The following is a 15,394-nucleotide window of genomic DNA, read 5'->3' as shown; positions in this document are numbered from 1 at the left end:
AACTTTAAGAGTTTTTTCTCTAACTCTTTTCGTCGATCCATCTCCTCTCTTAGGTGCTTTTCTATCTCCCTTTGTCGCTCCCGTTCCTGTTCCAGCTATTCCAAGCGACTTTGGTGGACATGGACTAGCCCCATTAGTTCAGTTGCGTGGGGTGGTCCATCCTTTTCTGATTCACGCCCCTCCGAGGAATTTGTCTTCGGATTTTTAAATCCGGAGGTTCCTTCCCTGTGTTGGTCGTTGGTTTCCTTATGAAGGGTCAGGTCTGCGTCGTGGTTTCTGGTATCCAGATTCTCTTGTTCGGAATCTGATGCCATATGACTGTCTTCCTGTGACATGTCCGCCTTTACTGGTTGACCTCACGGGTCCCCGGCAACGGCGCCAATGTTACGGTGGGTTGACAAACCCCATTTGTAGGGTTTATCTTGTGCTTGATTTAGGGGATTTTATACCCTTTTACCCACATTTATCCATTGAAATAGCATGGTTTTATAACTTCTCCTTTAATTGTGCTTAAGAGTGAAACCATGCTTTTTAGGACTTAAAATAGCTAAATCTAATTCTCCTTGATTCCATTAGATGCCTTGATATGTTTGCTAAGTGATTTAGATTTAGGAGGCGAGGATTGGACCAAGGGAATGTAGGAAAAGCATGTAGAAATGGAGAACTCATGGAGAAATAAAAGAAACGCAAAAGCTGTCAACCCGACCTCTTCGCACTTAATCGGCCATAACTTGAGCTACATAGATCCAAATGATGCGGTTCCAGTTGGGTTGGAAAGCTAACATCCGGGGCTTCGAAACGATATAAGATTTGCTATGGTTGAACCGCGCATGGTGACGCGTACGCGCATAGTACGCGCACGCGCCGTTGCTGCCACCTGGTTCACTTAAAGCAAAACGTGGCCAGCGAATTCTAAAGCCTTGTGGGCCCAATCCAACTCATTTCTGATGCTATTTAAGCCAAGGTTGAAGGAGGAATGAAGATACTTTTCATACTTTAGAAGTTAGTTACCATTAGTTTAGTTTTAGCTTAGTTTAGTAGTGAGAGTTAGTTTCTAGAGAGAGAAGCTCTCACTTCTCTCTAGAATTAGGATTAGGTTTAGTTCAATAATCTTAGATCTAGATTTTAATTCATGCTTTCATCTCCTTCTACCTCTCAATTCTTTGTTGTTACATTCATTCTTCTTCCATTCTTTTGTTGTAATTTCCTTTATGTTGTTCTTATGTTTTGTTGTAGATCTACTATTGTTCCTTCCATTTTCTTTCAATTCAATAGGAGGTAATTCATGTAGATCTTGTTTCCTTTAATTGTTGTCGTTAATTCTTTGCAATAATTGCTGTTAGATTTTGTTCTTGTTGTTGATTTATTATGCTTTCCTTTTATGCCTTCCAAGTGTTTGATGAAATGCTTGGTTGGATTTTAGAGTAGAGTTTTATGTTCTTGGCTTGGAAAGGTAACTTAGGAACTCTTGAGCTACTAATGTCCAAGTAATTGATGATTGGGATCCATTGGCTCTAGTTCTCACTAATTGAATTAGTGGAGAGTTAGGACTTATGGACTAGGATTGATATAGCTCATTTGACTTTCCTTTACTACTAGTTAGAGGATGATTTAATGAGATTAATCCTTGCCAATTCTCATATTGTGGTTAGTGATTAGGATAGAGATCCTTGACCACCAACCCTTGCCAAGACCTTTTTAGGCCTTAGTTTACTTTCTTGCCATTTATTTTTCATGTTTCTTATTAAAACCCCAAAAATAACTCACAACCAATAACAAAACACTTAATTACAATTCCTAGGGAGAACGACCCGAGGTCCAATACTTCGGTTTATAAATTTTAGGGTTTTGTACTAGTGACAAACAACTTTTTGTATGAAAGGATTATTGCTTGGTTTAGAAACTATACTTTACAACGAGATTTCATTAGTGAATTTCTAAACCGTCAAGAATCCAATCATCATGGGTAACCGGAGATTATGGGGTTGGATTAGTTTGGCTGGCCCAATCGTTGGAATGATGGAGTATCCGAGCGGATTGATGCGCCAAGGCCCTCCTCTGACTTCGGTATGAAAGAATGGGGGGTGGTACCTGCAAAGACACTCCGATGCCAAAGTCAGCAAAGGGAGCAAAACAGGTCTAGAGAGTATTGGGTTTAGTGATACCTGAGAAGTGTCAGTGTATTTATAGTGGTGAACCCATAACCACCGTTGGTGTGGTTCCGTTATTCATGGGGAATAACCGTTCCTTTATCTTAGGGAGGTTGAGATATGGCTCCAGAAAGTGGGTAGAGAGATTTTAGGGGCAGTTACTCATTTGAATGGGTGTTTATCTGCCAGCTAATCTTCGTCCCGACTTCTTTAGAGCAAGTCGAGGTAGGAACCGACTTCGTGGGGTGAAGGTCGGTATAGAGCGAGGCTTAATCCTTCGGATTGGGCCTTTCGTTTGTACCTGGGCCTTATTATTGGGCCAGGATATGAACAGTATGGTTTTAGTTTCTCGTAGATAATATATAATATTTTGTGAAAACAGGCTATCGGTTGGAAATATGGAAATATGTTAATGCTAGTAACCTATGTTAATACTAGTAACAAGGTGTGTGTGCGCTTCTTTCAACCTACACGCCCTTCTTTATACACTCTTTTTTCTCTTTCTCGGTTTCTTGCTTCAGCACTCTCTTTGTGTGCTTCAATGGAAGAGAAGAAGATTGAATTTATAAAGGGTTGAGGGCTGCTCATTAGTTACCGGAATGGGGGGCTATTTCCTGCATGCAGACAGACCTGCAACACGCCTCCCGTGCTGCTGCTATATTGGAACTCAGCAAAAACCTTCACTGCTTCACAGGTTCCATAGCACCATGCCCTCGGCATGTTGGTAGCGGACTGCCACCTGTTCCTGCTCGCCATATCACCACGTTCCCTGTATGTTGACGGGGTGCTGACACGCCACTGACAGACTTAGGCACCACGTTTTTGGCATGTTGAATCCGATATCACACTTCAACAAAATATCTCCTTCACCAATATTCAGTCAATACACCAAAAAGAGTTTCATAAAAAAATAATTTTTGACTAATTTGGTAGTTTTAATTAAAAAATAGTTGCTATTTTTTAATTTAATGACCAAAATTTTAACAACCACTAAAATTAATTTTTAAATTAATCATTAAAAATTTAGGGACCGATTTCTAAAAAAATCATTCGTTAAATAGGCTATTATTCCAGTAATTACAGGTGATGAACAAATAAAAAATTAATCAAATAATAAATATCTAATATGTTATTATTAATAAGAGTATCAATCAATATCCATCTAACTAGTAGATAGATATCCTAATATTTTCTAACGAGAATTATTACGAAGGCTTACATAGGCGTGATTCAACTGATTAAATCAAATAACTAATCCAAATTTTAATAGGTATATACACACACACAAAACAACAATTTAAAAACAAAATGTATTATTTATTATTAATTTTATAATTAAAATATATCACATGTCACATTTTTATTGTAATTAAAATCAAATATTTTTTTTTTAAAATTAAAGAGTCTTCTCTTCTTACTCTCATTACAAATTTGATAAATAAAATATGCAATATAACATTCTCTAATTACAATTAAAATTAAATTAAATTAAAATATAACTATATTATATTATATTACTAATTTAACAACTAAAATGTATCACACAACACTTTCATTAAAATTAGAAAAAAATATTTTTTTTCAAAATTAATAAACTCCATTCCTATATCATCTTATCTACCTCTCTTTCCTTCTCTATTTTTCTCTACCATTCTCATTCTATATATCACTTATAATTTATATTTTATATTACTAATTTAACAAATCAACATGTATCACGAAATATTCTTTCATTACAATTAAAATAATTTTTTTTCTAAAATTAAAAATTAAAGAATTTAATTTATACATTAAATTTATAATTAAATATTATTAAAAAATAATTTTTGCAATAATATTCACATAAAAATATTATTATATACCTGCTTTTTTATCTTTTATTAATTTCAAAATCTTTATCGCTTATCTTTTTAATTTATATTTTTTTTCACTTTATTCAAATATTTATTTCATATAATTTAGAGAGAATACTAATGTTGTGATCAACAATTAGAATCAAGATTCAATTATTTAAAAAATGTAATTTTGCGTAATTTTGTAATTATCAATATAACTTTTTTATACTAATATCTAATTATATTTTTATATAGATACAAATAAAAAATATTATTTTTAAATAATAAGCATAAAAATTAATTATTTTTATTTGTGCAATAGACTTAACACCTAATCAAATATAAAAGTATATACATTAAATTCTTTTAAATTTTAGATAATTAATGTTAAAATTAATTATTAATAAAAAATTATACTCTTTCACATAAAAATAATAACTAAAAATTTATTATTTAATTTTTTTATCTACGACTGGAGCTTTTGTTCTTTACGATCTTTCAATAAAAATTATTTGATTTTATAAATTTTTTGTGTCATAATATATATAATATCAAGACAAAATTAACATAATTTTAAAAAATTTATATTCCCATAATGTTATTACGGGTAAAAACGCTAATTTTGTGTATTAAATTCCTCTCAATTCATTTTAGTTCATAAGTTCTGGGATGAGAACATAATTTTAAAGGATAAACTAGACAATTTTAATAAGATTTTATTTAAAAAAATATTATTTCCAAATATACAAACTCATTAACGATTGAATCGGACAAGTAATAACATATATATTTTGTTTTTTTAAATGTTAGAATATATTAGAATCAATTAATTTTTATTAGAATTATTTAGCATATTTAAATATTTATTATAGGATATTATGTTTTTATTATTTAAATTTTCTTATCACCTATAAATACCTTTTTATAAATACTTTTTTATATTGTATCATTTTACACCGTGTGAATAGATATAAATCATTTTTTTATTACTCTCTCTTACTTTTCTAACCATGAACTTATATATTTTGTTGGTTGGGTGAGTCTTCTTTTAAAAAATTGTATTGTGCACAATTATTTCTGTGTTGTACATCAAAATTTTTATGCTCCATAATTTTACTGAACATATACGTACCGGAGAAAAAGAAAAAAAAAATAATGATGACGACGACGACAATAATAAAAGAGGAAGAAGAAAGAAGAAAAAGAAAAAAAAACATGTGTATGTAATTTAGTTAGATTTGGTAAAAAAAATAATCGGCTCCACTAGGTAGACAATGAAAAATTTGAACAACGTGAACAATGGGCTGAAAATTTGGCCCAATAAAGTTAAAAAGAAAAACACTCCACCCAAATTACCCAACAAAAAATTCTCATTCAATAATTCAAAAATTTTAACCATTTATTATACCATAATTTACCAAAGCACCAATTTTTTCCCCAAATTCTCTGCTGTTGCTTGGTCTTCAACCAGCCCCCATCGTCGCCGCCGGGATCCTCCTCACTGTCGCTAGTTCGTCAACAATGACCCTCATCGGTGTTGCTCTCCTCCAGACCGGAAACGAATAGCACCGCCGGGCTCCTCCTCGCCGTCGCTGCTTGGCTTGCCACGCACCGTCACCGGCGTCGCTCACTCCTAGTGAAAATAATCATTCACTTAAGAATAAAAATAATCATCTGCATATCTAGTGAATTGAACATCTAGCATATTTTAATTGTATATAACTAAACTCAATCCAATCAAATTGCCATCCACATCAGAATTAAAATAACCATCCGTATATATAACTACTAAAATGACCATCTTGAACTAACCATGATTAAATACCAGAACTTGAACTAAGAGAGACGGCGAACGAAGGGACATAACTCATCGGAGTCCCTGGTGGGGGAGTGGCATCGTCGTAGTGTTCCTGAATTTCGGGATCAACTTGAGCGGAAAGGAAGCCGATGAAGAGGTTGAGCATGTAGATTCCGAGGTCGTAGGAGACGATGTAGTAGTTTTGGATCAAGTATACGCGCAGAACGTAGATACAAGCGATGATCAACGAACCAATTCAGCGGCAGAGCACGTGCGGCGTGGTCTTGTCGAGAAAATATGAGTACTGCCGCGACACCGTGAATTTCCATCGCGATATAGCGCCATCCAATGAGAAATAGTCGGCGGATCGCAGGTGGAAGAGATCGACGCCAATAAGGGTGCAAAATGGCATCACTATCCAAATTGGAAGAGAATTTGCTGCAACGATGAGGAGAGTAGTGGTGTCAAAACTTTTGCAGTAACGATGATAACGGTCGCAAGAGAAACTGGCGCGGTTGAGGGGGTGGGGTGCAAAATGTATAATATATGAATATGTAACCGTACGTAGTGATTTACGTGTTAATCTTAATGTTTTTAAATTTTAAAATCTGATAATAATTATTTAATTAATTAAGAATCTGATTTTTAATTTTAAATTTATCTTTTTTTTTTTTAATCGTTAAGGTTGTTCACTGTATACATTGTTCTCGTCTACTTTTCCAAAAATTATACTTGGTCACCTAACTTCATTTTAAAGAAAATACTTACCAAGAGTATTTCTTTAATTCTCTGTTGCTCGCCTTCTTAAAAGCAACTTTAATTACATCTAGCAAACCCACCTGAAACACGATGATATACAATTAGCTTGGCTATTACGAATAAAAATATGTGCATTTAAATTTCTTTTTTTTTATCAATGATGTGTTGTTGTTAATTAGAAAATAAAAAATATTAGGAGGTGATCAGAATTTATTATTTTTTGTTATTAATAATTAATTAATAACTAAAAATAATAAAATTTAATGATCCTCTAACATTTCTCGTATTCAAATAATGCATTAAGTTGTTGATATTTAAAAATTTTAATTACAGATTTTTAATATTTTAAAATAAAAAAAAATATTTTTTGTTCTTTTTGTGTGTAGTACACTTACATTCAGTGAAAAAAAAAAGGAAGAAAAAGCTAATGATAGCTTCAATTAAGTGATTAAGAGTTCCAGAAAAGCAAGAAGATAACGAAGGATATATACATTATAGCGGGAATATACGGCAGTGAATTGAAACAAGCAAGGTAGCGTTTTATTATTCACTTCAATTTCAAATTAATCCAACCCAAAGAATGAACAGCCTTCAACGTATATCATTTTTCTTTTTCACATCCCTTTTTATTCTTCCTTGTCATTCGGATAAAGTGATATTCACAATGGAACTTCATGATGAAGCTAAGCTATTAACCAGTAAAAATTAAAGGTGTGGATAATTAATATGTAAAGTCTTAAATAACCCTTATTAATTATTTCTCGACCTAATAAGATTCTAACCCCCACTAAATCGATCAATATTAAACTCATTTTTAGAGTTAATAGATATAGATATCAAATCTTGGATCTCTGGGTATAAAAATACATGCAACTGATGATTAAGACAACATATATCCCCATCACACATACATCAAACATTCCGAAGTCTTGAGAGAAACATGTCATCATCAGGAGGCGGTTATGGCGACATATCATCCAACAAGATGTCGCCACAAGAAGCGAATGAGAAGCTAGCCGAGAGCACAGTAGAAGGCAAATGGGAAACCGTCGTAGAGATCTACAACTCATACCCGGAGTCGCGTACCGTGGCGATAAGCGACTCCGGGGAGACGGCGCTGCACGTGGCCATCGAACTCAACGAAGAGGAAGTGGTTAAGAAGCTGATGGAAGCAATCACGAAGCATGAAGTTGATGAAGAAGGAGGAAGGAAGAAGGCTCTTGAGGTGAGGAACCAGCATGGGGACACGCCGTTACACGTGGCGGCTTCTAGAGGGTTCGTGAAACTGTGCATGTGCATCGTAGGGGAGGAGAATAGGGTGTATTTGATAAGTTTGAAGAACAAGAAAGGGGAGACACCTTTGTTTCTTGCTGCTCTCAATTGGAACAAACATGCTTTTGCGTACCTTTATGATGCCACAAAACATTCTGTTATTTTGAATGATCTTATACGCCAAGATGGTGATAGTATTCTTCATTGTGCTATTCGTAGGGAATATTTTGGTAAGCCACATATTCATTCTTATTTCCTTTTATTCCATTTGTTCTCTCCATATCTAGTAACAAAAATTCAAGTTGCAGTGAATTTCATGTGAATTTCACATGAAATTGATAGTTGAGAACTGTTAAATAATTTGAATAATTTAACTAAATTTTCGTCTAACAACTCTGAATTATCAATTTATGTGAAGTTGACTGCACCTGAGTTTCTATCGATCACAACTAATCTAATAATAGTGTAACACCTTATTAAGTGCGAATTGAGTTCAAATTAAATATGGTAATATAATACGAGTATATTTATTATTATTCTGAAAAGTACTACCTGTGTGAATGATAGGGCACTCTTTAATTTCAATTTATTTTTATATATTTATAAAAATATAGTAATGCTATTTTTGCCTCAGTTACTTAGCGGTCAATAAGACTACTTACTAATATTTGAAATGGTCAATAAATATGTCCAATGGTTTATGTGTAAATCTAGATTTGGCAGTGATAATAGTGCATTGTTATGATTTCCTCATCACACACACCAACAAAAATGGAATCACTCCTCTCAAAGCCCTTGCCACCAGGCCCTCTGCATTCAGAAGCGCAAGCAAACTTTCATTGTGGAAGCTAACTCTTTATCACTGTAAGTTATACTATTGAATTAAAATGTATATATCACTATACTTTTCCTTTTTATAATAGTCTCTCGAATTCACGATTTTTATTAATTTTGTCTCTTAAATTTTAATTACTACTATAAAAAAAAATTTGAGATTGAATTCTGAACACTATAGTAATTTTGGATTTTTTTTACATAGATTTTGAGAATACAGTGATAATTTAGTATTTTCTTGTTGAGTCAATGTCAAAAAATAATTTAGAGATTATTATGGTATCCGAAATTTAATTTTAGAAACTAATATAGTACAATTAAAATATGAGAGAGATTAAATTAATAAAAATAATAAATCTGAGACCACTGCAAAAATTTAATCTATAAAGAGAATTAAACTTTACTCTAGTTCGAATATAGTACATGTATGTTTAGCTTCATTATTGTGATTTAACTCTTTGTGTAAGTTTTTTTAGAAACATCATCGTAACTAAATTTTCCAAGAAACAAGTTCCCCCATATCTAATTTAAAATAAATCTAAAAATTGAATTCAACTTATTATTCTTTAATTTAATTTCCTCTCCTTCCAAAGGTATACTTGTCGAACCACTAGATGTTGAAACTACAATGGATAAGATTTTGAGAAAGATGAAGAAGCCTCCATCTGAAAAGTTGGAGTTCCCTGAGAATTATGCAACACTATGTCAAGCATTGTTCAACTTAAAATCTCTACTTGTGGGTATGGATTCTCATATTATCCCGCTTAATTTTCTCCTCTTTCTTAATTTGTTACTAAACTTAAATTTAAAAAAATTGTTCAACTTTTAAAAGTTTTTGAATAAACTACCAAAAATGTCTCTAAAAGTTCAAACATTGATATTGATAAAAATAATTTTAAAAGATAAAAATGACAAAAAAAAAGTATTAATTTAACAAATTAATCAAATATGAGATACATATTCTCAAAATACGGCTCTAGAAATTGGATTTCTAAACAGTATTTTGCATGCATATAAATATGATACTTTTCACTCTTAAGATGTGATAATTTTATCTCCATTGATTTTTTATTTGGTTATTTTATTTCTAAATAAATAGCTGAAAATTTTAAAACAAATATTGAAAAAAATAAAATAAAAATCAAATTTTCTCATAAATTTTTTATATATTTTTTAAATAATTATCCAAATATTTCTAAAATTTAATCAAATATATAAATCATTTTCTACTTATAAAAAATAAATTTTTTTATTTTGTAAAAAATAATGTTATTTTTTAGATTTTTGTTTTGTCATTTTCATCTTTCATAACTATTTCTCAAACATTTTAATAATGCTTTCGGTACCATGTTTATAATTTACTCAGTTTCTTAGTCTTTATCTATGATAGATTTCGGTTCCTCTATTTTTTTTCTATTACCGTCTTTAATTTTAAACCAAAAAAAAAAAAAAAATCGGTTGAGTTTACCATGCATATCAGCATGTGATATATATCATATTAGTAATCCGAAATATTTGGTAACCAAAGAAAATCAGTAAAAAACAGCCATAACTTGTCTTATTTAGCATTCATTAATTGTTGCGACAATTAATGAATGCTAAATAAGGCAAGTTCAAGCTGTTTTTTTTGTCTCCCTAGCATTACTCATTAGTAATTTAGCTTGACATGCAAATATTTAATATAGAATCAGTTAAATTATTAATGGCATGAACAACGATAAACAATTTAAAGTTTTCTAAGAAAAAAGGAAATTAGAGGGGCTTTAAAAAAATAAAAAAAAAGTTTATTTTAATTTGCAATAGTAAATTATTGCAAAACGTGTTTCCGGTTGGACAGGAAGCTGGAAAGAAGAAAAGGAAAAAGAAAAGCATGACGCAGAAAATCCACAAAAGAAAAATTCAGAAAAACATGAGGTTGGATTTCTGCCACCAAATTATTCTACCCTTCAACAATTCATCAGGTCAATGTATGTGCACACTCTTGGCCTCTCGGGAGTGGGTATGTACGCCTTTCCATTCTTAATTATATAAATTATTTTATTACTATGATTAATTAACATTACTGATTTATATATTTTTTGGATGGTATATTAATTTTGAAAAGCGTTGAAGGATGTAAAAAAGATAAAGAAGAAGCACCAGTGGAGTCGTCAACTGCTGGACAAACTGATGGAAAAGCCATATGAAGCATTCACCGGAAGGGGTGGTCAACCTGATCTTATTAGTGGTTGGGAGTTTGACACAGGCGTCTTTGAAGCTTTTCATCAATTCAATCAAGGTAGTATCGGACAAATTAAAGAAACGATTTCATTTAATAACGTATATATCTACATACTCAAATCATATACGTTGTGGTAGAGACTCACTTGTAGTTATTTTTTAATAAAGTTTACAGCTAAAAATTATTAAATAATTTATATTTAATTAAATTATCATCTAATTATTTTTAACTATTATTTATATGAAGAGGATTATATATGAGTTTTTATTTAAATTAATTCTTTAATTTATATATATTTTTTTATCAAAGTATTAAGAGAAGAATGTATTTTAGATATATGTACATGAGTCAGGTCACATCGAATTTGTTCTAATTTAAATTTGGTCCAAAATATATACTAAACTTATTTTTTAGATCATAATTCGATTTTATACCCGATAAAACCTACACACTTTTAAATTGAGTAAAAAACAGATAAAAATTGAACCTTTAGCATGTGAAAATCTCCAAATCTCCAACCATTATTTTACAATTCACATCATAAAATTCACTTAAAAGCCATCAAGAACAATTAATCAGGAGTTGTGGAGTTGTGAAAGCATTAATAACAGGAGTAGGAACAGGAGCAGGAGCAGCAAGATTTTCAGCTTCAATTTTTATTATTTTATTCTCTTCAATAATTGGTGAAGAAATACAATTATCTCCTCCAGTCTTCCTCCTATTATTTGTATCCTAAACAAACAACATTAAGAACAAATTCAGCAATAATTAGCAACACATCAAAAATTAAGCAATAATTAAGACGAAACATTTAAACAGAAAGAACAAAATTGTCTCTAATCAGAAGTTTCAATAATTAAGAGTCAGAATAATAATCAAAATTCTTATTAAAACAATAAATACCTCATTAGAACAATAATTAAATACTAAAAAAAAGAAAAATATTAAACACTTAATTAGAACAATATTCAAAATTTCTAATAAGAAATTTCAATAATCAAATTCCTAATGATAAATTTCAATAATCAAAATCTCTAATAAAAAATTTAAAACATTAATTATTTATCTGAGATTGGACAAGGGCCAGAGAAGAGAAGAAGAAGACCAGCGATAGAAGCAGTCGTCATCGTCGTTCAAGTCTTGATGGTAAGAGAAGTTCCGTCGCCGTTTGCAGTCATTGTCGTCGTCAAGGGACATCGTCACCGAGAGATAAAAAGCAATGCACCACCGTCGTGACTTCGAGGCTGGGGAGCGGTGATGGGCGCTGTTATGGTGGCTAGTGAGAGACAGAGAGAGAGCTGAGAGAGAAAGAGTGCGACGGTTGGTGAGAGGCACAGAAAGGATTGACTGCGACACAGTGGCAGGGTGCGTGAAAGAGGACTTATGAGGCATGACTGCGTGAGGCTAATGACTGTATGAAACTATGAATTTGTACCCTAGTTCATTCTTCATTGTTAATTATAATTCTCACCGTGCCGGGTCAATTATGATCCGGTTCCAGTTTCATTCTTCTTTTTGGTTTCATTTTTTTTTTCGAGTCAGTCTCGAACCACTTTAAATCCGGGCCATCATACCCTAAAATTTTTCCTTCTGAAATCGGACCATATACACCCCTAAGTACATAATCCAATCCCTTTCTTCCTTAGCTTCCATAATATTTGTTTTTCATTTAATTTATAGTGGCCACAGGTGAAAGCAGCAGTAGATTCGAAAATCTTGAAAAAGAAAAAGAAGAAAAAATCCAAACATCAATGCCGTTGCCATCGCCGACAACAGATAGCAGAAAGCCAACTCCTAATCAAAATGAGGAGGCAAAGGATGCCATTGACCCGAAAGAGACAGCATTTCTAGTGGCGGCGAAAAACGGCATAGTTGAAATGGTTATCAAGATTCTATCGAAAATACCAAGTGCAATCCACAACACTAACACAAAGAAGGAAAATGTTTTGCTGGTGGCAGTGATGAACAGGCAACCCTTTGTTGTTGAGACACTGAGAATGAAATCAAAACCAGAAGTTTGGAACAACTTGGTTCTGGCTGCAGATGATGATGAGAACACCATGTTGCATTTGGCAGCTTATGCCCTCGGTGATGAGAAGCCATGGCAGATACCTGGCTCTGCTCTGCAAATGATGTGGGATATCAAGTGGTTTGAGGTATTTCTATAATAATGCATGTTATATATATTGTTATTTCTATATCCGCTTACATATTTTAAGCAGATTAAAGAATGAGTAATTATCAAGTAGTCTCAGAGTAAAATAAAAAGATTTATTTTCTCTAATTAATTTATATCCCATAAGGTAAAATGATTTTGTTATAAGCATTCATTAATAATTTGTCATTTAATTAATACATCAGTGTAAGAATAATATTATTAGTATGAGTAGTAAATGAATCTAAAATTTAGTTATTAAAAATTTAAAAATAAATATTTTTAATTTATACGTAGCTAAAATCTATAGTGATTATTATAGGAGTTACGATGATTATGCAACTTTAGCAATATTTAAAAATTATTGTTAAAATTAGAGCCATATTTTTTATATATTAATTTTATTTTTTGAATTTAAAAAAATTGTCTAACAATAAAAAAAATTTATTCTAATTTTAGCAATATTTTAAAAAATGTCTTTAAAATTTCATAGCCACTATAGTTAATAACTTAATATAAGCATATTTTTTTCCTTCCAATTATTTGTTTTCTGTTTTCAATGAATTGATATCATTATATACAAGAATTTAAATTTTTTAAAATAAAAAATTTAATAAAATAAGGGAGTTAATCACCCATTGAATTTTTTATGATTATTCTCTCACTTTATCTGTTTACTAATTTCTTCACTTTAAAAAATTTTCTAATACAAATTAATAAGTGTGCCACTAACTGCAAAAATAACCTGTAATGCTAACTGCCTAATTACTATTTACTTAACCAATATGGGTCAGTCGACTTCACGTGAAATTGATAGCTGAGAGTCGTTAGATGGTTTGACTGAGTCGACTTCACGTGAAGTTGATAGTTGAGAGTCGTTAGATGGTTTGACTGATTTGACTAAATTTTCATCTAACAACTCTCAACTATCAACTTCACGTAAAGTCGACTGCACCTGACTATCCACCTATGTTAACTATACTAATTGCCTAACAAACTGATATAATTATGTTGACCTTAGTCTTCACTCAATTAAACTTAGATGTATCAACCTTGTCTTAAATTAATTTCACACATGCAATTATATATATTCTACTATGCATGCATGGATTTTGCAGTATATCAAGAGCATTGTGCCGCAACACTTCAATTACAGAACCAACAAGAATTCAAAAACAGCAGGAGAAATCTTCAAGACAGAGCACAAGGATCTCGTCAAAGAAGGTAGTGAGTGGCTAAGGGAAACATCGGAGTCCTGCTCTGTTGTAGCAGGACTAGTAGCCGGTGTTTCCTTTGCCACAGCAAGCGCTGTCCCCGGAGGCACAAGCGACGAAGGTAAGCCTTTGTTAGAAAGGCAACCGGCATTCGAGGCATTCGCAGTTTCGTCCCTTATTGGACTTTGTTTCTCCGTCACCGGACTGATAATGTTCCTGGCCATCCTGACTTCTCGAAAAGAAGCAAGGGATTTTCGCAGAGGATTGCCGACGAAACTGCTTCTAGGGTTGAGTTCTCTGTTTGTGTCCATCATAGCCATGTTTGTTTCCTTTTGTTGCGGCCATTTCTTCATTATCAATCACAAGTACAAGACGTTCTTGTTTCCTTTCTATGCCGCCACTTCCATACCCGTGGCTTTCTATGCCTTGGCGCAGTTTCCACTCTACTTTGATCTTCTAACTGCTATTTTGAGTAAGGTGCCACATACAAGTGACAAAATTGAAAGTTTTTAGCTCCTTTCTATTATATATGTATCCTAAATTATATTTTGATTTGCTGATTTTTTTAAAAATTTTTCAGTTTTCCTTTTGGGGATGTGGGTTGATTGTTTATCTCACAAATCATGTGGTGTATGTTTCATTCATGTACGAGTTTTTTTTACTACGGCCGATAGATTTAATTATGTTTTCATCAAACCAAGAGTAATGTGTTTTTCTGTGTAATGGATTTGTTTTTTGTGGTTTGTGTTTGTAATTTTGTAATTTATGTGTGTTTTCAAAATATATTCATTCTTGTGTATCACATAAATGTTTGCGTGAAAATTTTGACTAATATAATATAAACCAAAATTCAATAAAATTGCTGCTCTCTAAACTTTTTCTTATATATAATATCGTCAGAATAAAAACTTTTACAATGACTATTAATTTGCATAGTGACATTAGCAAAAATAATTAAAAAATATAAAATATCCAAACAAAAATAATTAATTACATAGTTAAAATGCAAAAAGAAAGTTACATAAATTTCACAAAAAATATATATTATTATAAATCACTTCTCTCGAAAATTTAAATTAATAAGAGAAGGCGTTTGCGTCAACTTTTTATGTATGTTTTTTTTATACTAATTTTTATTTGGAGTCATTAAAGATCA

General features: G+C 31.8%; 1 protein-coding gene across 3 annotated transcripts in view; it reads left to right on the top strand.

The window, feature by feature from the left end:
* The first annotated feature begins 7,342 nt into the window (after positions 1-7,342).
* The window catches only part of LOC107608155 (uncharacterized), a 31,721-nt gene continuing 23,669 nt past the window's right edge, over positions 7,343-15,394 (top strand). Inside the window, exons 1-7 of one of the 3 annotated variants that reach the window (XR_015892028.1) lie at positions 7,343-8,044; positions 8,529-8,678; positions 9,242-9,388; positions 10,486-10,647; positions 10,753-10,926; positions 12,559-13,025; positions 14,143-14,769. Coding sequence is in view for 2 of the 3 variants with exons in the window: in XM_016310033.3 (XP_016165519.1) it covers positions 7,483-8,044; positions 8,529-8,678; positions 9,242-9,388; positions 10,486-10,647; positions 10,753-10,926; positions 12,550-13,025; positions 14,143-14,751 (2,280 nt within the window). In the remaining variant the exon portion in view is untranslated. Of the gene's footprint in view, positions 8,045-8,528; positions 8,679-9,241; positions 9,389-10,485; positions 10,648-10,752; positions 10,927-12,549; positions 13,026-14,142; positions 14,888-15,394 lie in introns of those variants that run through there. The other 2 variants (XM_016310034.3, XM_016310033.3) reach the window with 2 other exon arrangements.

Source organism: Arachis ipaensis, chromosome B7 (assembly GCF_059453495.1).
Source record: "Arachis ipaensis isolate K30076 ecotype BB chromosome B7, ASM5945349v1, whole genome shotgun sequence".
Classification (NCBI taxonomy): Eukaryota; Viridiplantae; Streptophyta; class Magnoliopsida; order Fabales; family Fabaceae; genus Arachis; species Arachis ipaensis.
The sequence above is the reverse complement of the archived record's forward strand: the minus strand, read 5'-3'. Positions and strand labels throughout refer to the sequence as shown.